This window comes from Aquila chrysaetos, chromosome 5 (assembly GCF_900496995.4).
Source record: "Aquila chrysaetos chrysaetos chromosome 5, bAquChr1.4, whole genome shotgun sequence".
In the NCBI taxonomy this organism is placed as follows: Eukaryota; Metazoa; Chordata; class Aves; order Accipitriformes; family Accipitridae; genus Aquila; species Aquila chrysaetos.
In genome coordinates this window covers 2,676,609-2,697,299 of record NC_044008.1, presented here as the reverse complement: position 1 = coordinate 2,697,299, position 20,691 = coordinate 2,676,609, and the positions used below count along the sequence as shown (strand labels likewise).

The 20,691-nt window shown below is 40.4% G+C and overlaps 1 protein-coding gene across 1 annotated transcript in view; it reads left to right on the top strand.

Moving 5' to 3' along the window:
* Nucleotides 1–20,691, top strand: part of EXOC4 (exocyst complex component 4) — a 422,679-nt gene that overhangs the window by 23,501 nt on the left and 378,487 nt on the right. Inside the window, exon 3 of the mRNA XM_030015473.2 lies at nt 325–519. Coding sequence (XP_029871333.1) covers nt 325–519 — 195 coding nt within the window. The remainder of the gene's footprint in view (nt 1–324; nt 520–20,691) is intronic.

Genomic DNA, 20,691 nt, shown 5'->3' with positions numbered 1-20,691 from the left:
TAGAAAACATGCAAATAAGTCTTTGGTCATGGTTAATAGGATGCTGTGTTTGTTCACATTATGACACTTAAGTTAAATTTTCAGTAGTGGTACAAAACTTGTACTAAAACCCATTTCACTATGAAGGCAGTTCCAGTTTGTATGTACTATATGTTTCCCTTCAGCCAAAGGAATAACCAGAAATTTTAAGGAACTTTGATTTGGTTATAGTCTTGTGATATTTTTGGAATTCCTAATAAAGTAAATTTGGAAAAGGGCTGATCTATGTTAGAAGTGCCAGTTACAGGGACAGATTTAATTAATCTTTTGACATGTTGCTTGTAGGTGAAGGAGAATCTGCTGTCATGCAAAATGCTGCTGCATTGCAAGCGGGATGAGTTGCGGAAGCTGTGGATTGAAGGGATTGAGCACAAACATGTCCTGAATTTGCTGGATGAGATAGAGAACATCAAGCAAGTGCCTCAGAAGCTTGAACAGTGCATGGCCAGCAAGCATTACCTCAATGCAACAGACATGCTGGTAAGATGCAGTACCTCGTGCTGGGCCGGTATCTACCAGAAACATGCTGGTCAGCTGTCTGATCACCTGCAGACAGATCTGCCATCTGTGCTATTATTTGCCTTTTTTTTTCTGCTTAGTTTCTTTGGTCATTTGCTGCTTTCTTGTATGGGAATTTCTGTTTGGTTTTGTTTTGATCCTTCCTGACTGGACTTAGGGTTACAGTCTCTCATCCTGTTTGATTAGCTCTTGTCTTTCAGAGCTGGCTGTTTACGTGTCCTGACCCTGGTGATTTCTGTAACCATCTAGTTCTTTACCCATTTGATCTGCACATAGGATTTCCTTCTGCTTTTGCAACCTGTATTATCTTCTTTCTTTATATCTTAACAATTATTTCAAAGCAATTTTTGTTATTGTGGTGGGTTAACTCTGGCTGAATGCCAGGTGCCCACCAAAGCCATTCTATCACTCCCCCCTCCTCAGCTGGACAGGGGAGAGAAAATGTAACAAGGTCTTGTGGGTCGAGATAAGGACAGGAGAGATCACTCAACCAATTACCATCACAGGCAAAACAGACTCAACTTGGGGAAAATTAACTTAATTTATTGCCAGTCAACCAGAGTAGGGTAATGAGAAATAAAATCAAATCTCAAAACCCATTCCCTCCACCCCTCCCTTCTTCCCGGGCACAGCTTCACTCCTGGATTGTCTACCTACCCCCTCCCAGCAGTGCAGGGGGACTGGGGATGGGGGTTACGGTCAGTTCATCACACATTGTCTCTGCCACTTCATCTTCCTCAGGGGCAGGACTGCTCACACTCTTCCCCTGCTCCGGCGTGGGGTCCCTCCCGTGGGAGACAGTCCTCCATGAACTTCTCCAACGTGGATCCTTCCCACGGGTTGCAGTTCTGTCGTGGTTTAACCCCAGCCAGCAACTAAGCACCACGCTGCCACTCACTCACTCCCCCCCCACCCAGTGGGATGGGGGAGAAAATCGGGAAAAAAAGAAGCAAAACCCACAGGTTGAGATAAGAACGGTTTAATAGAACAGAAAAGAAGAAACTAATAATGATAACACTAATAAAATGACAGCAGCAATAAAGAAAGGATTGGAATGTACAAATGATGCGCAGTGCAATTGCTCACCACCTGCCGACCAGCATCACGCTAGTCCCCCCGTGGTGATTCCCCGCCCCCACTTCCCAGTTCCTATACTAGATGGGACGTCATATGGTATGGAATACCCTGTTGGCCAGTTTGGGTCAGGTGCCCTGGCTGTGTCCTGTGCCAACTTCTTGTGCCCCTCCAGCTTTCTCGCTGGCTGGGCATGAGAAGCTGAAAAATCCTTGACATTAGTCTAAACACTACTTAGCAACAACTGAAAACATCAGTGTTATCAACATTCTTCACATACTGAACTCAAAACATAGCACCGTACCACCTACTAGGAAGACAGTTAACTCTATCCCAGCTGAAACTAGGACAAGTTCTTCACGAACTGCTCCAGCGTGGGTCCCTTCCCCGGGCTGCAGTCCTTCAGGCACAGACTGCTCCAGCGTGGGCCCCTTCCTTGGGGTCACAAGTCCTGCCAGAAAACCTGCTCCAGCGTGGGCTCCTCTCTGCACAGGGCCACAGGTCCTGCCAGGAGCCTGCTCCAGCGCAGGCTTCCCACGGGGTCACAGCCTCCTTCGGGCATCCCCCTGCTCCGGCGTGGGGTCCTCTCTCCCCGGGCTGCAGGTGGAGATCTGCTCCCCCGTGGACCTCCCTGGGCTGCAGGGGGACAGCCTGCCTCACCATGGTCTTCACCACGGGCCGCAGGGGAATCTCTGCTCCGGCGCCTGGAGCGTCTCCTCCTCCTTCTTCTGCACCGACCTGGGGGTCTGCAGGGTTGTTTCTCTTCCATGTTCTCACTCCTCTCTCCGGCTGCCGTTTCTGTGCCTGCTGCAACTTTTTTCTCTTCTTAAATATGTTATCACAGCAGCGCTACCACTATTGCTGATGGGCTCGGCCTTGGCCAGCAGTGGGTCTGTCTTGGAGCCGGCCGGCCTTGGCTCTGTCGGACATAGGGGAAGCTTCTAGCAGCTTCTCACGGAAGCCAACCCTGTAACGTCCCCACTACCAAAACCTTGCCACACAAACCCAATACAATTATAGAAGAACTATCCTGTTTCTCTCCTATTTCATCTCCCAGAACACACTCCCAACTTTGGCCATTATTCAGAGGGGAGACTTGTCTTTCACCATTTAGGTGTGTTTGCCTCTCATTGTCTTCCTTTATGTCTTTTACCATGACTCTTGGTCCTTTCTACTTATTTCCAGCTCTTTTTTCATCTTTTTTTCTCCTTCCCTTCAAGTGTTTTTCCTTTTCAGTTCCATCTCTTTTATAAGCATACCTTTCAATTCCAGTCTTGCAGTGGAGGTAGAAGTTGTCTGGCCTTCTTTAATAAGAGTCTTTTTCTTTGTCTTGTTTCTAAACTTAACAAGCACACTTCCTCACTAGGCTCCAGTCCTTTCTTTCCTGGAACTGTTTTCTACTAGTAATTAAAAGCTTTACAAGGGAGGTGATTTTTCACTTCTACTCCATCCTGACATGTGGAGTGCTGAGTCCAGTATGAGAGAGAGAGGGAGTTACTGGATCGAGTCCCATGAAGGATCACAAAAATGGTTAAGGCACAGGAGCATCTCACATGTGAGGTGAGGCTGAGAGAGCTGGGTCGACTTCACCTGGAGAAGAGAAACCTCAGCGAGATCCTTTCGATGGTTATAAATGTCTGATGGGAGGGTGCAAAGGAAACAGAGCCAGACTTTTCTCAGTGGTGCCCAGTGACAGGAGAAGAGGCAATGGACACATATGACTGAAACATAAGAAATTATGTCTGAACGTAAGAAGACACTTTTTTACTGTAAGGATGGTTGAACACTGCAACAGGTTGCCCAGAGAGTTTGTGGAGTCTCCATCCATGCAAAATTTTCAAAACCAGAGTGGATGTGGTCCTGGGCAACTGGCTCTAGGTGACCATGCTTGAGCAGGGAGGTGGATTAGATATTCTCTAGAGGTCCTTTCCGACCTTAAGTAGTCCGTGATTCAAAAGTGAAGGCAAAAGAATTATGTCTGCTCGTATTCCTCTTTGTGTTTGCCAGAGAACTCCTTTAAGGAAGTCTTTTCATTGCCTTCCTTTGTTATTGGTTTTTTCAACTTTACTGTCCTTTGTATTTCTCTTAGCTGTAGCTCTTCACTTCTTTTTAATAAGTCGTTATTCAACAGGATAAAGAGCTGGAATCCTAGTATTGTCACCTCATATTCCTAGAGCCCAGACTTGAACTTTAATTTCCTTCTTTCCGTTTTATCTCATTTTACCTTAAACACTACTGTCTAAAACTTACCTTGTTCCCGCTGAAACATTTTCAACAGTTAGATGTCAGTCTCGTCATCCCTTTCTCTGACGGCATGTGTAACACTGTCTGGATTTTTGTTGTTGCCGTCACATCCCCTTGTCTGATTTCACTCTGCCGTCACCTTCCTCGTTTTTTCTGTTGCTTATGTTCTGTTTTCATGTCACACTTGGTGAAATCATCTTTATATAATCTTGTCACAATTTTCCCTTTTTTCCTTTTTGAAAACCATCTTCCAGGAACCCTCACAATCTTATTCTCCTTAGAGTCTCACTGTCCTTCTAATATGAACTGTTGTCTTGTGTCTTTTCCCACCATGTTGTAAGCCGTGTGGGATGGGTAATGCAGCTATTTCTGTTATGTAATGTACAGTGGAATTTTTGTGATACTTTATAAAATGTTATGTAAAACCTATTAGAATTCCTGAAAACAGACTAGCAATGCAATGACTTGAGGCAGCATATATGTGAAGAGTGCAGTCAGGTTTTGCCAAAGTGTTTGTAAAGTTTCTAACACAGGAAATTGGAGTGTGGTGTTCGTCTGATACTTTCAAGTATGGGAGATGAAGAAGTAGATGTAGATTAGGGGTAGTCAGTGGAGGGCGGAAAACACAGTATTCAGTGTTAATGTCAGTATCAATTGAAATGTTGGTGCTTTCTTTTACTGATGGACTTGCCAGTTTCGTTGGTGTGGGATTTTTGGGGGTTTTTTTTGTTTTTTTTTTTTTTTTTTTTAAATTCAAAAAAGTTATTTTCAGAAAGAAGTTCCAGAAAAGTAATTAATTTCCTATCTGGAATATAAGATAAGAAGTGTAAGAAGAAAATAACAATACTTAGGATTTATCATATAATATGCTTAAGAAATGGTTTGCAATATGTGTATTTGTGATATCTTATTGGTTTGCAATATATTGTGTATGCAGTTATTTCATATATACACTTATATACATACACATATGTGGACACACACATACGTGTGTGGATGTAGGTAACGTTGCCCAAGGCTATGAGATAGAGCCAACATTAGACCTCACTGAAGTGTGGACTTCTGTAGTATACTGTGCTGTGTTTTTGTTGGTTGGTTGGTTGTTTTTTTTTTTTTCCAGAATAGAGTGTTTTTTCTAAGAAATCAAGTGATAATGATACAAAAAGCAGCTGTTAAGGTTGTTTTTTTTTTAAATATATCAAGAAATGCAAAGAAAACTCAAGTGAAAATTGAACACACTATTTCAGCCATTCATTGACACTTGCAATTCTCATCTGAAGACAAGTGTACCTGTAATAAATAAATAGTAACCTACCTGCATTTGGAGCTTTTTCACAGACAAAAATCGCTGTAGGCTCATTGGCTTTTGCCATCTTCTGTTAACGCTGCCTCTGCAAGGCTGTGATGTTGTAATCGCTCACTGGCTGCAGGATAATTCCTTTCTCCTTTTATATGATATGAATATTATGTAAAATAATTACTAAACCGTCAGGGATGCAGAGTGTATATAGATCTCTCTGTCCTTTTGTTTCATTCCTCAAGGTAAACAGATGCTCATGGCTTATAAAAAGCCCAAAGTGATCTGACAAGGCGCTTGTATCCCTCACATTGAAATTGGAGCACTGATTAATATTGTTGCCTGTAGCCTTGTGATATGTACAGTCGAAATTAGACCTTTGCAGTCATCGTGTTAGGTTGATGCAAGCATTCTAATGGCATAATTTCTGGTTGCCGCATCACATTTCTGCAGTCTGTTCTTTGTATTCCACTCACATTAATTGAAGTAATTTTGCCGCTGAAGCATGTTTCAAACCTCTGCATTTAAATTGAAATTTTAATTCCCTTATTGTTTGGAAAAGACGGCTGAAGATGGCTTGTTACAGGTTTCATTATCACTCAAAACTCTCCAGCTGGTTCTAATGCGCAATGACTGAGTAATGCTGGGAAGAATTGTTAATAAAAGAGTGGCAGCTTTCCCCAGTAGTATGAACACAATGCAAAGGTATTTTGTGACAGCTTACATTTGTATGAAGTTAAAAATTTTAAGTGGCAGCTCTTTTGTTTCTGATTCTGTATCCATCTAGAGTAGCACAGACGAGCTTCAGATATCATGTATTCGTGTTCTGTGTTCCTCCAGCATCTTGATAACACACACTCTGGTGAGTGGAGCTGGTAGGATCAAGTTTGCTGTTCTGTAATTGCACCTTACACAGTTTGTTTTAAAAGAACCTAGTTCCAACGTCCTTTGAATTGTGAAGAAGTTTGGAGAAATTAGGAGGGTCTGGAACAGATAGAATACATTTTAGTTGTTTTCAATTTCGTATATGATTTTTTTTTTTTAAATATGAGTTTGTACCTTTTTCTGTAAAGGATCTGTTTTTCACACACTTCATTGCTAAAGGTAACATTCACATTTATGTGGCAATTGAGTGCATGTGCACACGTGTGTATATTCTGCTGAACATAAAAAGGAGGCTCGGGGAGACCTTAACATGCTCTACAACTTCCTGAAAGGAGGTTGTAGCGAGGTGGGTGCCAGTCTCTTTTCCCAAGTAACAAGTGACAGGACAAGAGGGAATGGCCTCGAGTTGGACCAGGGGAAGTTTAGATTGGATATTAGGAAAAATTTCTTCACTGAAAGGGTTGTCAAGCATTGGAACAGGCTGCCCAGGGAAGTGGTGGAGTCACCATGCCTGGAGGTATTTAAAAGATGTGTAGACATGGCACGTAGGGACATGGGTTAGTGGTGGACTTGGCAGTATTAGGTTAACGGTTGGACTCGATAATCTTAAAGGTCTTTTCCAACCGGAATGATTCTATGATCAGGTGCTAAGAGGGGAATTCTGACACAGAAGGAGCTTCCTATGAAAAGGCAGTGGGCAGTCTCCAAAAGGGAGAGCAGCAGAGCTGGTGGCAAAGGCAAGCTGGGGTTGGGGCCGTAGCTAGCACTTGGCCTGGAAGCATGAGCTTGGATGCTGGAAGGCAGGAATCCAACTTCTTCTGGAAGAGATGATTTAGATGTGCTACACAAAACTACTGCCAAGCCAGAACCTGAAGCAGAGGGCAACACAGCAGGATGGGCAGCAGTAGGCAAGGACAGAAGGATTCTTGCTTGGAGGAAGCAGTTCCGTGTCTAGTCTCCCCCAGCACTGGACTGGGTATTGAACGGCGGTACGCTCTGCCTAGCAGTTACTTAAGTATCGTAGAGGTCTGTGGTGTGATCTAATTGTTCTGGCTCTACTGTTGACCCATAAGGTACCCAGAGGGAGAAATTAATATTTTCCATTTGTTTAAATAATCTAAGAGATGAAATGCTAAAAACAGTTGAAGGAAGAAATGTTGTTGAATCAAGTAATTAAAGGTCATATCATAATACGATTAAATGAAAATTGCTTAGGCTACTTTCTTTGCATTTCCTGGCTTTTATGTGTCTAGCTTTGCAATTTTAATGAACTAATACCACTTTGTCAAAGTATATAGGGTTTTTAAAAAAAAAATCTTTTAATTCCAATATACCGTGAAGCTCTGTGTTTCACTTCAGCCGGCAGCTAAGCACCACACAGCTGCTCACTCACTCCCCCCATGTCGGGACAGGGGAGAGAATTGGAAGGGTAAAAGTGAGAAAACTCGTGGGTTGAGATAAAAACAGTTTAATAGGTAAAGCAAAAGCCGCGTGCGCAAGCAAAGCAAACCAAGGAATTCATTCCCCACTTCCCATGGGCAGGCAGGTGTTCAGCCATCTCCAGGACAGCAGGGCTCCAGCACGTCTAACGGGGACTTGGGAAAATGAACGCCATCACTTCGAATGTCCCCCCTTCCTTCTTCTTCTTCCCCCAGCGTTATATGCTGAGCATGACGTCCCATGGTCTGGGATATCCCTTGGGTCAGTTGGGGTGAGAAGCAGAAAAGCCCTGGGCTCTGGGTAAGCACTGCTCAGCAGGAACGAAAACATCCCTGGATTATCAACACTGTTTCCAGCACAAATCCAAAACACAGCCCCGTACCAGCTGCTGGGAAGAAAACTAAGTCTATCCCAGCGAAAACCAGCACAACTTACTCTGAACTTGATTTATCTGTGCAGTACAGTTCCTTTGGGGTGGGATTGTGTCAGGTAACAAAACATCATGAAACTGCAGAAATATATCCGTAGGATAAGAGTGAGGATAACTGCTATTTCCAGTTGAATTTCTTTTTTGTTAGGAGGACGACAGGAAGGAAGTATGAAGATGGAAAGAAGGAAGTATGGAGTCCTCTGACTAGTCTTCACTTAAGTTTAACTTCACACCTCCTTGTGTGACAGAGCTAGGAACTGATGTGTATATGTGTCTTACTCATGAGCACATCCTTCTCCTTTAGCCTCTGTGTCTTTGTCCCAAGAAATACAAAGCTGAAATGACAGTAATTTGTTTCTCAAGAAGTAGGCCAGGGAATGCTCCAACACCTACTTTTCTTTCTTTTTCAATGTTAAGGACTTCTATTTCAGTTTCCGTATGTCAGGGAAAGAATAATATATGTCTACTGCTCTGCTTTCTGAAGTGAATAATAACATCAGGCTTTTCTCAGAGCTGACCGCTTTCTTACTGCAAATTTGCATTGTTGCCAGCTTGTTCGGTTTCTAGAGTCGAGCTAGTGGCTGTTACTGTTGTTGCATTCAATTAAATGTACTTGGCGTGGCATCCAGCTGTACAGGAGAGGAGATTGGTTTGCAGGTAAATTAGGTCATTTTCAATTGTGCTGATGCAGCAGAGTTAAAGCATACTGAGTTCACCACTGGCATCCTTATGATGCATTAAATGTATTTTTGCTCAGCTCCATAGACTGTAAGATCTGTATTGAGTTATTTTTTCTGAAGAGCATTACTTTGTTGTGAAATCTAACCTTTATGTCGGGAACATACCAATCTAAACTGGAGATGCTGACCAGCTCCGTTGTCTGCATGCCAAAGCATTTTACAAAAAAGTGTTGGTTTTCCTTTTTTTTTTTTTTTTATTAACTGCACGGCTTTACAACACAACTGGGCTACTTAGTGGGTGAGAACATGGGCAGAAGTCAAAGACATTTTAGTAGGGGAAATGCTGTGCAAAGATGATCATAAAGCTACTGAGGCCGTTGGAAGGGAGAAGTGGCATAGGAAAAGGAAATAGAGGAGAGACTAAACATGGGTACACATATTTTGGAGAGCAGTGTATGAGAACAGGAACCTCACTTGCTCTGGGAAGTGGGAGTCAAACAAGGAGCTTAACATACTGAAAAGTTTCCTCAGAAGCAAAGAGACGATATTGTTCTGCGTGTGTGTACACGTGCGCATATTTGGCCTCTTCTCTCTCGTCCCATAATGAAAGTGTCCTGCGTGATAACGGTGTCCCCTACCTTTCTATGCACTTCATGTTAATCCTCCTTGAAGGCATTTGGAGTGATTAATGTCTTCCCAGAAAACATTGGATGTTTGTAGCCCTGGGCACAGTTGGGAGTTTTAATATTTGTTACTTGCGTGTAGCTGCTACCTGTGGCTTTCCTCAGTACAGTATGAGGAGAGTCTTTCAATTAAGAGTACCGTGTAGTGAGCAGACTTCTTAGACTGTAAGTAGTCTGGAATCATGAAATTAAAAAAAAAAAAATTGCAGCACAGTTCTCGGTATGCATTTTATTTACTGTCTGCCTTTCAGCTGGAACAATGAAAATCAATAAAAACAGTCTTTCATTTTGTTTCTGCATTTCTTATTGCAGAGCTGGGATTCAGGTACTGCTGTGGAACAGTTTTATATTTTGGAATTAATGCCATAAGTGGAAATAAGAGACTTTTGTTGGTTTGGGATTCTACAGACATGCTTTTATTACAAAATCTAAATTTTGGTCCTGCTTGAAATTCTTTTTCTTCTGAATTACAAAAATAGTAATATTTTCTCAGTACTTCTTGCCTTGAAGTCTTTCCCCTGCTAACATTGTGTCTTGTCATTGTTGACCTTATTGATTACAAAGCCTTTTAGAAAACAGCATTGAGAAGCTGACATCTCAAGGGTTGTATCTCATTTCAGAGTACCTACTGAGGTGTATAAGTTTATACTTAAAGGAACTGTTTTGCATTAGTTTTTAATGATTAGCAAACATTATGATTTCTGTATGGTTGAGGTATGGAAGAGAAGGCGGCAGCTTTGTTTTTATTAAGTTGATGTATGCATAGGATATGTTCTAGTGATTCACACATAAATAAGCATGGAAATCATGAGCTTTCTTCTATCTGCTGCTCATTCATTTAAAATACTGTACCTTTACTCAGGTGCTAGGGTTTATTAGTGTTATTTGTCTGCCTTCAAGAAGCATTGTAAAGCTTAAATAATTAAGTTTGGTAGAGTACTTCTGAGTTCCTTATATGAGAAGCAGTCGTGCTACATATTGTTACAACATTTTTCACCTCTTTTCTGCATCTTTCTCTTTTTTTTTTCCTTTTAAAATTCTGTTTTCTGATCTCTTTTTTTTAGACCAACTTGCTAGGCTAGGTTTAGAGATGTTGGAAAGTAGAGTGTTTCTTTCCCTTTGAAACATCTTATCATTTTTTCTGTTATATACTTATCAGTAACTTTATCTCCTTCTTTTTATCCTGCAATTTCCATTATTTGAGGCAGACTATTGCATTAAACTGTTAGTGCCTAATACTGCTTCATTTGCATTGACACATGCTTGACCTCAGCCCCTCCGCTCTTAGTTAATGCACCAACAAGCATTGATATCTCTCTAGAGTATTATCCTGTGGCTGTTAGCTCTACTAATAACAACCATTCATTTAAGCTGATGAAAGTTTATTAAATAAGAAAACATGCTGTAATGAAGGTGGAGTAGAGGTGTCTAGCATCTTTTTATGGTGAAAGTAAGCTGCAGTTACACAACAATACACTGTCTTTAATGAACGGGAGTGGCATCTGTAACATGATGATCTGTGCTTTTGGGAATGGGCATTTCTGAACATTAAATTTAATCCTTCGTTATTATAGTGTAGATGCAGTGATGAAAAGTTCTTTGCTTAAGGCAATTGCTCCTGCCATTTAATGATGCATCCTTCCTTGGGAGTACTCTGAACAGCTTGAGAGTTTTGTGGATTAGTTTACATTTGCTTCCTTTTTTTAACTCATGAACCTGGTGTTATTATGTACCTTCAGGTTAATATTTCTTTTGGTATTTATACTGTTGGTTATTTTTATTATTAAGGTATGCTATGGACATTTTTCTGTGAGACATTCACATTTTTATCACTTCATCTTTGAATACAGTTGTTGTTTTTCCAGTAATCACTGGTCTTTCCATGAATTCTTTTTTAAACTCTGGATTGTACAGACATAATTCTGTCCATCGTAAAATATTGGAACAAACACCAAGAGAAATTGTTGAAGATAGATTGAGTTATGGGACAATATAAAATAAACTAGATAAATCTGATGGCATTTTAAAAAATGCAGCTTTAAAGCTAGTGAGTGGTGAGTGAGAAGTGTAATAAATTTAGTTTTTAGTAAAGCATTTGCAACATTTGGGGTGAATTTAACCCAGAAGTACTCCACTGAAGTAAACTGATTTATGTCTGGTAAAGTTGGCATAATGCTACCAAGTAACCTTCAAAATTGTGTGGTAGAAGAAACATTTGTCATGTAGACTTAGAGGAAGACTTATGCTGAACAGCTCATAAATGAAGATGTATGGAGAGTGTGCCTGTTTAAGGAGGCGGCAATGGTTGTCTTATGCTACAGTTTAATATTACCTCTTGTGAATTTATGAATTCTATAATAAAGAAAAGTTAGTAAATTAATAGCTGAGGAGCTAATTGAAAGGACTTAGAGATTCCTTTAACAACAGAGATATGGGACACGGGGAGCATAAAAAATTTTAAATGCCATCTTGAAGACAGCAAGAGAATCAATTTGGAAAACTGCAGGTTTGCATTGAAAGGAAAATCGTGATGTTTTACTTTAATGCATTAGAACCTCATTGTTCTATACATCATTCATATAGAGAGAAGACCTTTGGGACAGAGATGGTCCTGAAAAAACACACTTTTCTTAATGGCAATTAAGACTAAATGAGGATGCATTAAATCAAGAGACAAAAAACTATGGAAATGAAAACTGGAAGGAAAAGCCTTTCTTCTTATTTTTGCTGCTTTCACAATACCTACAACTGTATTGCTAGTCCATGACAGTGCTCCAGTGAGATTTAATATAGATGTCTGTACAAGGTCAGACCAAAGGTGGTCTTAGGCCAATACTGTGTCTGATGCAGAGGGTGTTTAGAAGGGAGACTGAGGACAGAGCAAGCAATAGCAGTCCTTTCCCAAAACGCTCTGTGAACTTCCAGCACTTGGTAATATGCAGCTTTTGACGGAAAAGCTGATGTCTTTTCTGTCGAATAGCACTCTATAGATGTTTCTTCCTTGAATTTGTGCCTGTCACTTTTTGCACCAATTTAAACTTTCGGCTTCAACACTGTCCTTTGGCAATGACTTCTGTAGCTGACCTGTCTGATGTGTTTCTTGTGGATAATACTGAATCTTTGATTTGCTAATTTCATCTGATTGCCCAGAAGCTACTGAGGGTTCAAGGCACACAACTATCGCAGGTACTGGGGCAATACATGTCTCATTTCCATCGAGTTGTCACTGTAATGGAAAAGGTCTCAGGCAATTCTCTGATGCCGATAGATACTCTGACTTTCCTATTTCAGGGAAGTCGTTTGACCATCCTGTAGTTGAAATTGCTCATGTTTTGTGTTAATGTCCAAGTGAGCAGTTGGATAATCCTTTTTCATGATTTTTAACCACTCTGTTCCTTTAGCACTGCTTTTGGTTTCAGCACTTTATTACTAGAAAGACATTGATGAATTACAGCGAGTGGAGGAGGAAGTAGAATGATTGATGAGTGACAGGACGAAGGCAAATTTGAAAGAATTAAATTTATGTAGCTGGAGTAAAGGACAGCAAGTGAGGAACATAATTTTATAAATATTTTAAAGTTTGTAGAGGAAAACAGTAAGTTAGACTGGGTCATTGCCATTTAAACACTTAAGAAAACTAAAGGACATTTGCGCTTTGTGTTAATATGTTTATAACAGGTTTGTTTTGACGTTTTCATAAAGTAGGAGCAGTAGCCTTATCAGCAAGAGATATAAAAGTAACTTTTGTAAAATATAACTTAATTAAGGCAGTACTATAGGGGTAGGGAAACAGCTGTGTCATCTAATAGACCTCCTCCATACTTGTAACTGATAACATTGAAATTTCTTTTTAGGGGAAAAAAAAAAAGAAAAGGTAAGACTAGATGGGATGATTGATTTAGAAAGCAAAATTGTGGAGTTCGGCTTGCTGGAATTTGATTCTCTGGAAAACACTCTTCTGCTCTGTTAAGGCATTAAAAAAGAATTGTGTTACTCCTTAGGCTTTATATATACTTTCTTACTGTTCGGCACTCTGCCATACACCGGCTGCTTGTTGCCTCCTTTTGTCGAAGTGGCTGCATTTCAGTAATGTTGATGACTGTGCTGGTGGAATCTTAATATAAGGTGCTATGTTTAAGAGAAAACAAACGCCACAAACAAAAAGTAACCCTTTTAACCTGTTCCCATATGTACATTTTCCCTGTCCTTCCCCCATCAAATAAGCTTACACTGACTACTTATCTCAGGATGAGCTCTTTTCTTGCAACCTGAGCACTTTTGTGTGTGTGTGTAGCTCAGAATCTTTCAAACTAATCTTTCAAACTTCTACCCCTTTTGCATCATTTGGTCTGCAAATCCTTTTATCTCAAGTAGGAGAGTGACCTCAGCTATTTCCAAAATATTGCAGAGGAATCGTCTTTTTTAGTCCTCAGTCTTTTATAGCTCTTTGTTTGCTTTTAGCTTGTTAATTCTTACAAGACTGTTTAAAGGTGAACAAAATTGGTAGCAATTTCTTCCATCATCTTAATTTCCAGTATGTTAATCAACACTCGGTACTGTTCATCATCAGTGTTTTACAGCTACTCATTAATCTTCACATCCTGTGTACCTTTTCTCATTTTCCTTTTTTTAAGGGGAAGGAGGCAGTCAGGAATAGCTATCTTTGATCTGTGTGCTTTTCATATTTTCCATGCTTTTTAGCTAAAGGCTCCCTGCTTTGGGACCATCTGGGTGTTCTTTAAGTTCAGTGTCATCTTAGCTAGCTCGCGTTCACTGGTTTGTCTTGATACCAGTTCACACTATGTTGTACACTGGCCTGTGGCTGTTTGGTAGCAGAAAATTCCCAATATTTGGGTTTAAGTGCAGCCTGAGTGCCAGTTTTCCATGTGTCCCATTATTTGGATGTCCCACTCTCAAAGGCAGGAACTTTTCAGCTTCATCTTGATTCACCTTGCAACCAAAATAGTGAACAAATTTACAGATGAAATACAGGCTTACTTGATAAGACTTACGTCAAGCTTCTAATTAAAAAATATAAATGCAGTTTAAAAGCAGGCTTAATCAGTTACTCATTACGTGTTTTCAGCAGTGGAGGCTCAAAGTACTCAACAGTCTTCTGCTTTCTGGATGTTAGCCCCTTCCACAAGGATGATGGACTGGAACATCTGTCCTATGACAAAAAGCTGAGGGAGCTGGGACTGTTCAGCCTGGAGAGGAGAAGGCTCAAGAGGGGTCTTATCAATGTGTATAAATAGCTGAAAGGAAGGTGCAAAAGGACGGAGCCAGGCTCTGTTCAGCGGTGCCCAGTGACAGGACAGGAGGCAATGGGTACAAACTGAAACACAGGAGGTTCCCTCTGAACATCAGGAAATGCTTTTTTACTGTGAGGGTGACTGACCACTGGCACAGGTTGTCCAGGGAGATTGTGGCATCTCCATCCTTGGAGATATTCAAAAGCCACCTGGATACGGTCGTGGGCAACTGGCTCTGAGTGCCCCCGGCTTGAGGAGGCAGGCTGGACCAGACGACCTCCAGAGGTCCCTGCCAGCCTGAACCGTTCTATGATACTGTGATTCTGTCCATGATCCATGGAAAACACGGGAATTTTGCAGGCAAAACAGCCTTGACTTTGGGAACTCTTGCTTAATTTATTGCTAGTTAACACAAAATTCTGATCAGTGATTTGGGTTTTGAGGTGGGGAAAAAAGAGAACACCTCAAAAAACACTTAAGTAAACATGTTTTCTCACTCTTCTCCAGGTGCAATTTAAGTCCAATACCTTCACTCCCCTCCCTTTCTCAACTTATTTTTTCGATGGCATATGCTCCATCTGTTGGACTTCCTCTGCTGAGAATGGGTGGCACAGAAAGTCGGTGTCATCTGTAAGGGTTTCTTTCTGCTACTCTGCTTCTTACTGGTTTCCTCTGCAGGACTTTGGTTCTTCAGGTTTTCCTCTGCTACGCTTTTCCTTAGAGTGCCTGCTCCAAGGTTGATTACTCCCAAACTGCAGTCCCTTTGAGGCTGTCCCCACTCCAGTGTGGGTTACCCCCATGCCACAGTCCCTCAGAGTGGTCCCCCTCCAAGAGTGTGTCTCCAGCCGCTTGCAGTTGCTGGTTTCTTTAAGTTTGTTGGAACAGGGGTGCCACATGCCACCCCAAACCAAAACAACCCACTGGAAAATTCCTTGTCATGTAATTCAGCATCCCTTAGATGTATTGGCAGTGTTAGAAGGTTGGAGGATCAGTTCTCTAATGCATCATCAGCTCTTAAATTTATCATGTTAAATTCTTTGAAATTTTATGTAGATATTCTGCCTTTTTGCCTGGTGCTAAGTCCCAACAGCTGGAGTGTGAGTACCTTCCTGTTTCTTAAGCAAACTTTTCAGGTTAGATGCTTATCTCACTTAAGTCAGGTGTAAATTGAATTCAGTGAACTTGTTTAGATCTGGCTACACACATTTAAGCCATTTTTTAGTCGTTTTCCTTTCCTGTACCTTTTGAAAGCAAGTTCCTTGTAAAAGCAGTAGATCAATTCGCCTCCTTTTAAATGTCAGCATTGTCTTTATTCATCCAGCAAGGCAGCTGAAACCTTCTGGGTTGCTGCTGTTTATTTGCTGTTTTATTCAGAGGGTTCAGCTTTTTTCCTTTTGTCATACTGTGTTTGTGTATGACTTGACTTTTTTTTTTTCTTCAAATTGTGACCTACCACATTGTTTTCTTTTAACCTTTCTCAGTTGTTTGTTCATGTTTTCCTATCTGTTGTCTGAACTCAGAATAGGCTGGTATCCCAGCCGGAAAGCATTTGGTTTTCTAGTTCGAACAACCATTATTCTGTCTTTTTTGCCCTGAAGAAGCACCTAGTTGGTGGCTTTAATTTTTTTCTGCTTATAGACTTCCAGGATTGTGGAGGTCTAGAATTTTAAAAAAACTTCCTCTTTTTGCTTTTGACATCTATTTTACAAGGCTTTTTGGAAAGCTAAAATACTGTTGAAAACCCTTTTAAGGGACTATGGAGGTTTAACTGCAAGCAGATTGGAAAACTTTGGCCAAAGTCAGGAAAGAAAGTAGAATTTTAACAAATATCTTGCTAGTACTTAGGTTCTAGTTTGTTGTAAAACACTAAATTAAAACCTTCCAGATTGGATGTTATGATAGGCAAATGTTTAGCTACATTTTCTTTTTAAGGCAATTAAGCCCTACTATAAACTGACTGTGACCTTTACACAAGCTGCATAGAGGTTCTGGTGCCACAGTTATTTTCTATAAACTTGCAATTTTTAGCTCATACAAAGCAGAGCTCTTTTTTCAGGCTTATTTAATTGATCCTTATTTTCTAAAGGGTCACTACTTGCTACTCTAGGTAATAATAAGTACAATAATAAGTAGATATAGATAAGTAGATTTTAACACCAGAAATAACTATCAGATTATCTAAGTCAAATTCTATTTTAATCCAGACTGATATTTTAATTATTATTTGACTAAATACAGTTTTTCTGTATTTATTTAACTGTGGCTTTCAATGGGAGAGATAGACTTCTTTCAGGGATTTAAAAAAAAAAAAAAGAGCAAAAAGAGGTGGTGGTGGGGATTACCTACCATTTCTTTTGGTACTATTTGCTCATGGTAAATCAGTTTTTTAAAGAATAACATAATTTTTGTCTGTTGATTCACCATCCAGCTGTTTTCTATTGCTGTAGCTTCTCTCTGCACCCCAACCCCTGCCAAAAGAAAAAATGTTGGGGAGTTCTCTTACCTATAATTATTTTTGTGTCCAGGTGCTCAAACACAATGCCATTATCTACCTCTAACCTCCCACCCTCAGAAAAAAAAAATAAAAATCACTTACTCATTTCCAGTTAGCTAAGCCAGGTGGGTGTAAGAAAGAGGCTTGAAGGACCCTCAGGTGCTTTTTCTGGACCCTTGAACCACTTGTAGTTCTCTTCTGTACATCTAATTTTCAGGTTCTCTGAAAAAGGCTGCTATTCCATTATCAGTCTTAACCAGAGTCTTGTAGTGTTAACTCTTCCCCTCTATATACATTAATCCTTTTGTAAGTATGAATAGCACACAGTAGGTAATAGGAGTGTTAAAAACCAGGTAACTACTTGGGAAATACAGTCGAAGCTGAAGGGAGAAGAGAAAGAGGAGAAAATCTAATTAAATGTGATACCCTTTCATGTTTCGTAGCATCTTTAATCTTCATTATCCAACACACCTACCAGAGCAAGGAAAAGGAGCGAAAAGCAGGGGCAGTGTATTAATTGCACCCTCAGTTCAGTGTATGTGCAGGGTGGCAATGACAGGAAAAACAAGGTTCAGTTCCCTCAGACTTTTTGGATAACACTGTATTGTGTTGAATCACACTGTGTCCCATTATTTGGATGTCCTCACTCCTATAGTTGCAGGATCATAGCCAGCAGATCAAGGCAAGTGACTGTGCACTTGTGAGGCTGCATCTGGAGCACCACACTGAGTTTTGGGGGCCCCTCTCCAAGAAAGGTACATACCTTTTCTTGTGTGGGAAAGGAAATGTATGGGAGCGAGTCCAGTGGAGAGCGCCCAGGGTGGTGGGGCTTTAGAAGCACACAACATATAAGAAGATGCTGCAGTAATTGGGTTTGTTCAGCCTGCAGAAAAGAGTGTTTTTTTGCTGTCTGTGACCATCTAAAAGAGTTAGAGGGAAAAACGGAGCCAGACTCCTCTCAGAAGTGCACAGTGAACGAATGAGAGGCAACCATCACTGGTTTCTGTGGAAGACACTGGCTGGACAAAAGGAGAAAATTCTTCCCCATGAGGTGTTAAACACCAGGAGCAAGAGACCAGAGAGGCAGTGAATCTCCATGCTTGCAGATTTTCAAACTTTGACTGGAGGCCCTGAGCAGCCTGATCTAACGTTGAAGTTAGCCCTACTTTGAGCAGGGGTTTGGACTAGAAACCTGGAGGTCCCTTCCAAGTTGGATCAGTGTATTATTCTAGCAACGCTATGAATGCTGATTCCAGACTTCCAGAATTCTTTGACTTGCTCTGACATAAAATGTTGAAGTCTGTGCTTGCTGCCCTTAGACATCAGTGTTTACTCAGTGACCCCAGCGTGCTTCTGAGCTACTACAATTATTTCTCATCCTAGTATATGGGCATTGTGCAGTTTGCATTTGAGATCACTCTTTGGTAGGTGTGGATAGCCTTTGGCCTCAGCGTTATCCTTAATGGCAGGTGCCATATAAGATGGCTCAAATGCCTTTTAATTTTAATGTACAAGTTCTGTAAAGCAGAGATGAACGTGGTAGAAGATAGCAACCAGAGAAGTTCTGTTATTCCAGCAATAGACAACAGAGTGGTTTATACTACTTCTTTAAATGTAGAGTTGTTTAATTTCCCAGCGCTGCTTCTTTTGAAGTGAGCATTCAAAACACTGCTGGTGAACTGAAAAAATCCAAAACTTGCTATAATGTACTGAAAATACTAAAACCAATATGAAAATGTTGTAGCTTGGAAGGTTTTTCTACTCTTAATTGTTTAAAGTAATAAAATTAAAATCCTAATAAGTGATACCAATTATTAGAAGTGAAGGGCTTCTGTCTGCTGTCTGAGGACTCCAGTTAAATCTGTAAAAAGTGAGTGGAAAAATAATAGATACAATTTAAATACAAAGTACCTATTTTTTTAAAGTTTAGTATTCAAGACAGAGGGAGACAGTTGCCTTTTAAAATGTGAAAAGCTTTTTATGTCTAGGAATGGTGCTAGCAATATAAATACATTCAACCCCCAACACTTAGGTTTCTTTTTAGAATGCACCTTTTTCTTGATTAGTTCTTTATACTGTAAGCAGAGGAGCAGCATCCACAATAAAAAATAGAAACCAAAAATAAGGGTTTTTCTTCTAAATTAAGGATCTCTAACTGGAGGAGTCCCTACTAACTTGAAGAACAGCAATACTTTTTTTGCAGAGCAGTATTTGTGTTGTACTCTGACCTGTTACTGCTTTGTGCAGCCTGTCTCCCACTCATCTAGCTCCTTTTGCATATCAGGGTTTGAAATGAGAAAAGGTTAAGAACAACTAGTTGAAATGGTATGCCCAAGTTGAGTGATGAGTTGATGATACAACAGTAAATAAATCTCTGATCTTCAAAGCTGAAAGTATTTTTATCATACATTTGGGTCTCTTGCATAATACAAGTGATGGTGTGTTACTAGCTGAGTGGGGGCATAAAATTCTGTTCTTGATTTAAACTTTGCCAATGTTAGATCTAGTCCCCTTATGAATTAAATTAAAAGAGTCTTCTTTCTAGTCTTGCTCTCAGTGCTCACCTTATTTTTCTTGACTGCACGTGGCATTGGCTGTGCTCTCGGCTGACCCACCATGGTGATTTTCCAGTCCCTTTCTAACCTTACTGTTTCTCGAGATAGTTGACCATATTATTAACATGGCCCAGATGGATACTTGGACTTTATTTAAAGCCAATTGTAAACTACTTCTGCTTGTGTTTCCAAGTAGTCAGCAGAGCTGTTGTCATTATTACTGCTCTTCCTATTCACTTTCTGCTTCCCTTTCTTTTCCATCCATCTCTTGTAACTCTTAATCTCCCTGCTTCTGGAGAACAAAGCCTTTGTGATGACAGTGTGGTTATTTGCTGAAAATGAGTTTTAAGAACTGATTTTTTCCAGAATAGTAGGGTGAAAAGCAAGCTTGTCAACATTTTTCTCATAACAGTTCCATTGTTAGATCTATTTGTAGTGTATTTTTAATTTTGTGCATTCTTCATAGACATCTCTGCTTCATTTTAGTTGCTTATGCTACTGTTCTGTGGTAGGTTATCCAGCACACAAATTAGACAAATGTTTTAATCTCATATTTTTGTATTCTGAAATATAATCTGGGGTGATGCTTTATAGCTAGCTTGTTGCCAGGACTTAAATCATCTTCCTGCAAGTAAAACTACAGAAGGGAAAAATGTTTGGTTTCTTTTCTTTGTTTTAAACATAATGTTTATACTTGTTGCCACCTAAACCAATTGGAAACTTTACCTTGACTTCCATGAACTTGAATTTGAGCCCCTGGCTACATTCCAGACCCAAACTGTTCTGAACATTAAAGCTGGAAAAGGGGAAACTTAAAACCCGTTTTTAAAAAGGGGAAAAAAGGAAGACCTGGGGAACTACAGCCCAGTCAGTCACTCTGTGCCTGGCAAGATCACGGAGCAGATCCTCCTGGAAACTATGCTAGGGTACGTGGAAAATAAGGAGGTGACTGGTGACAGCCAACATGGCTTCACTAAGGGCAAATCGTGCCTGACAAATTTGGTGGTCTTGTATGACGGGGTTACAACGTTGGTAGATAAGGGAAGAGCAGCTGACATCATCTACCTGGACTTGTGCAAAGTGACACTGTCCTGCACGA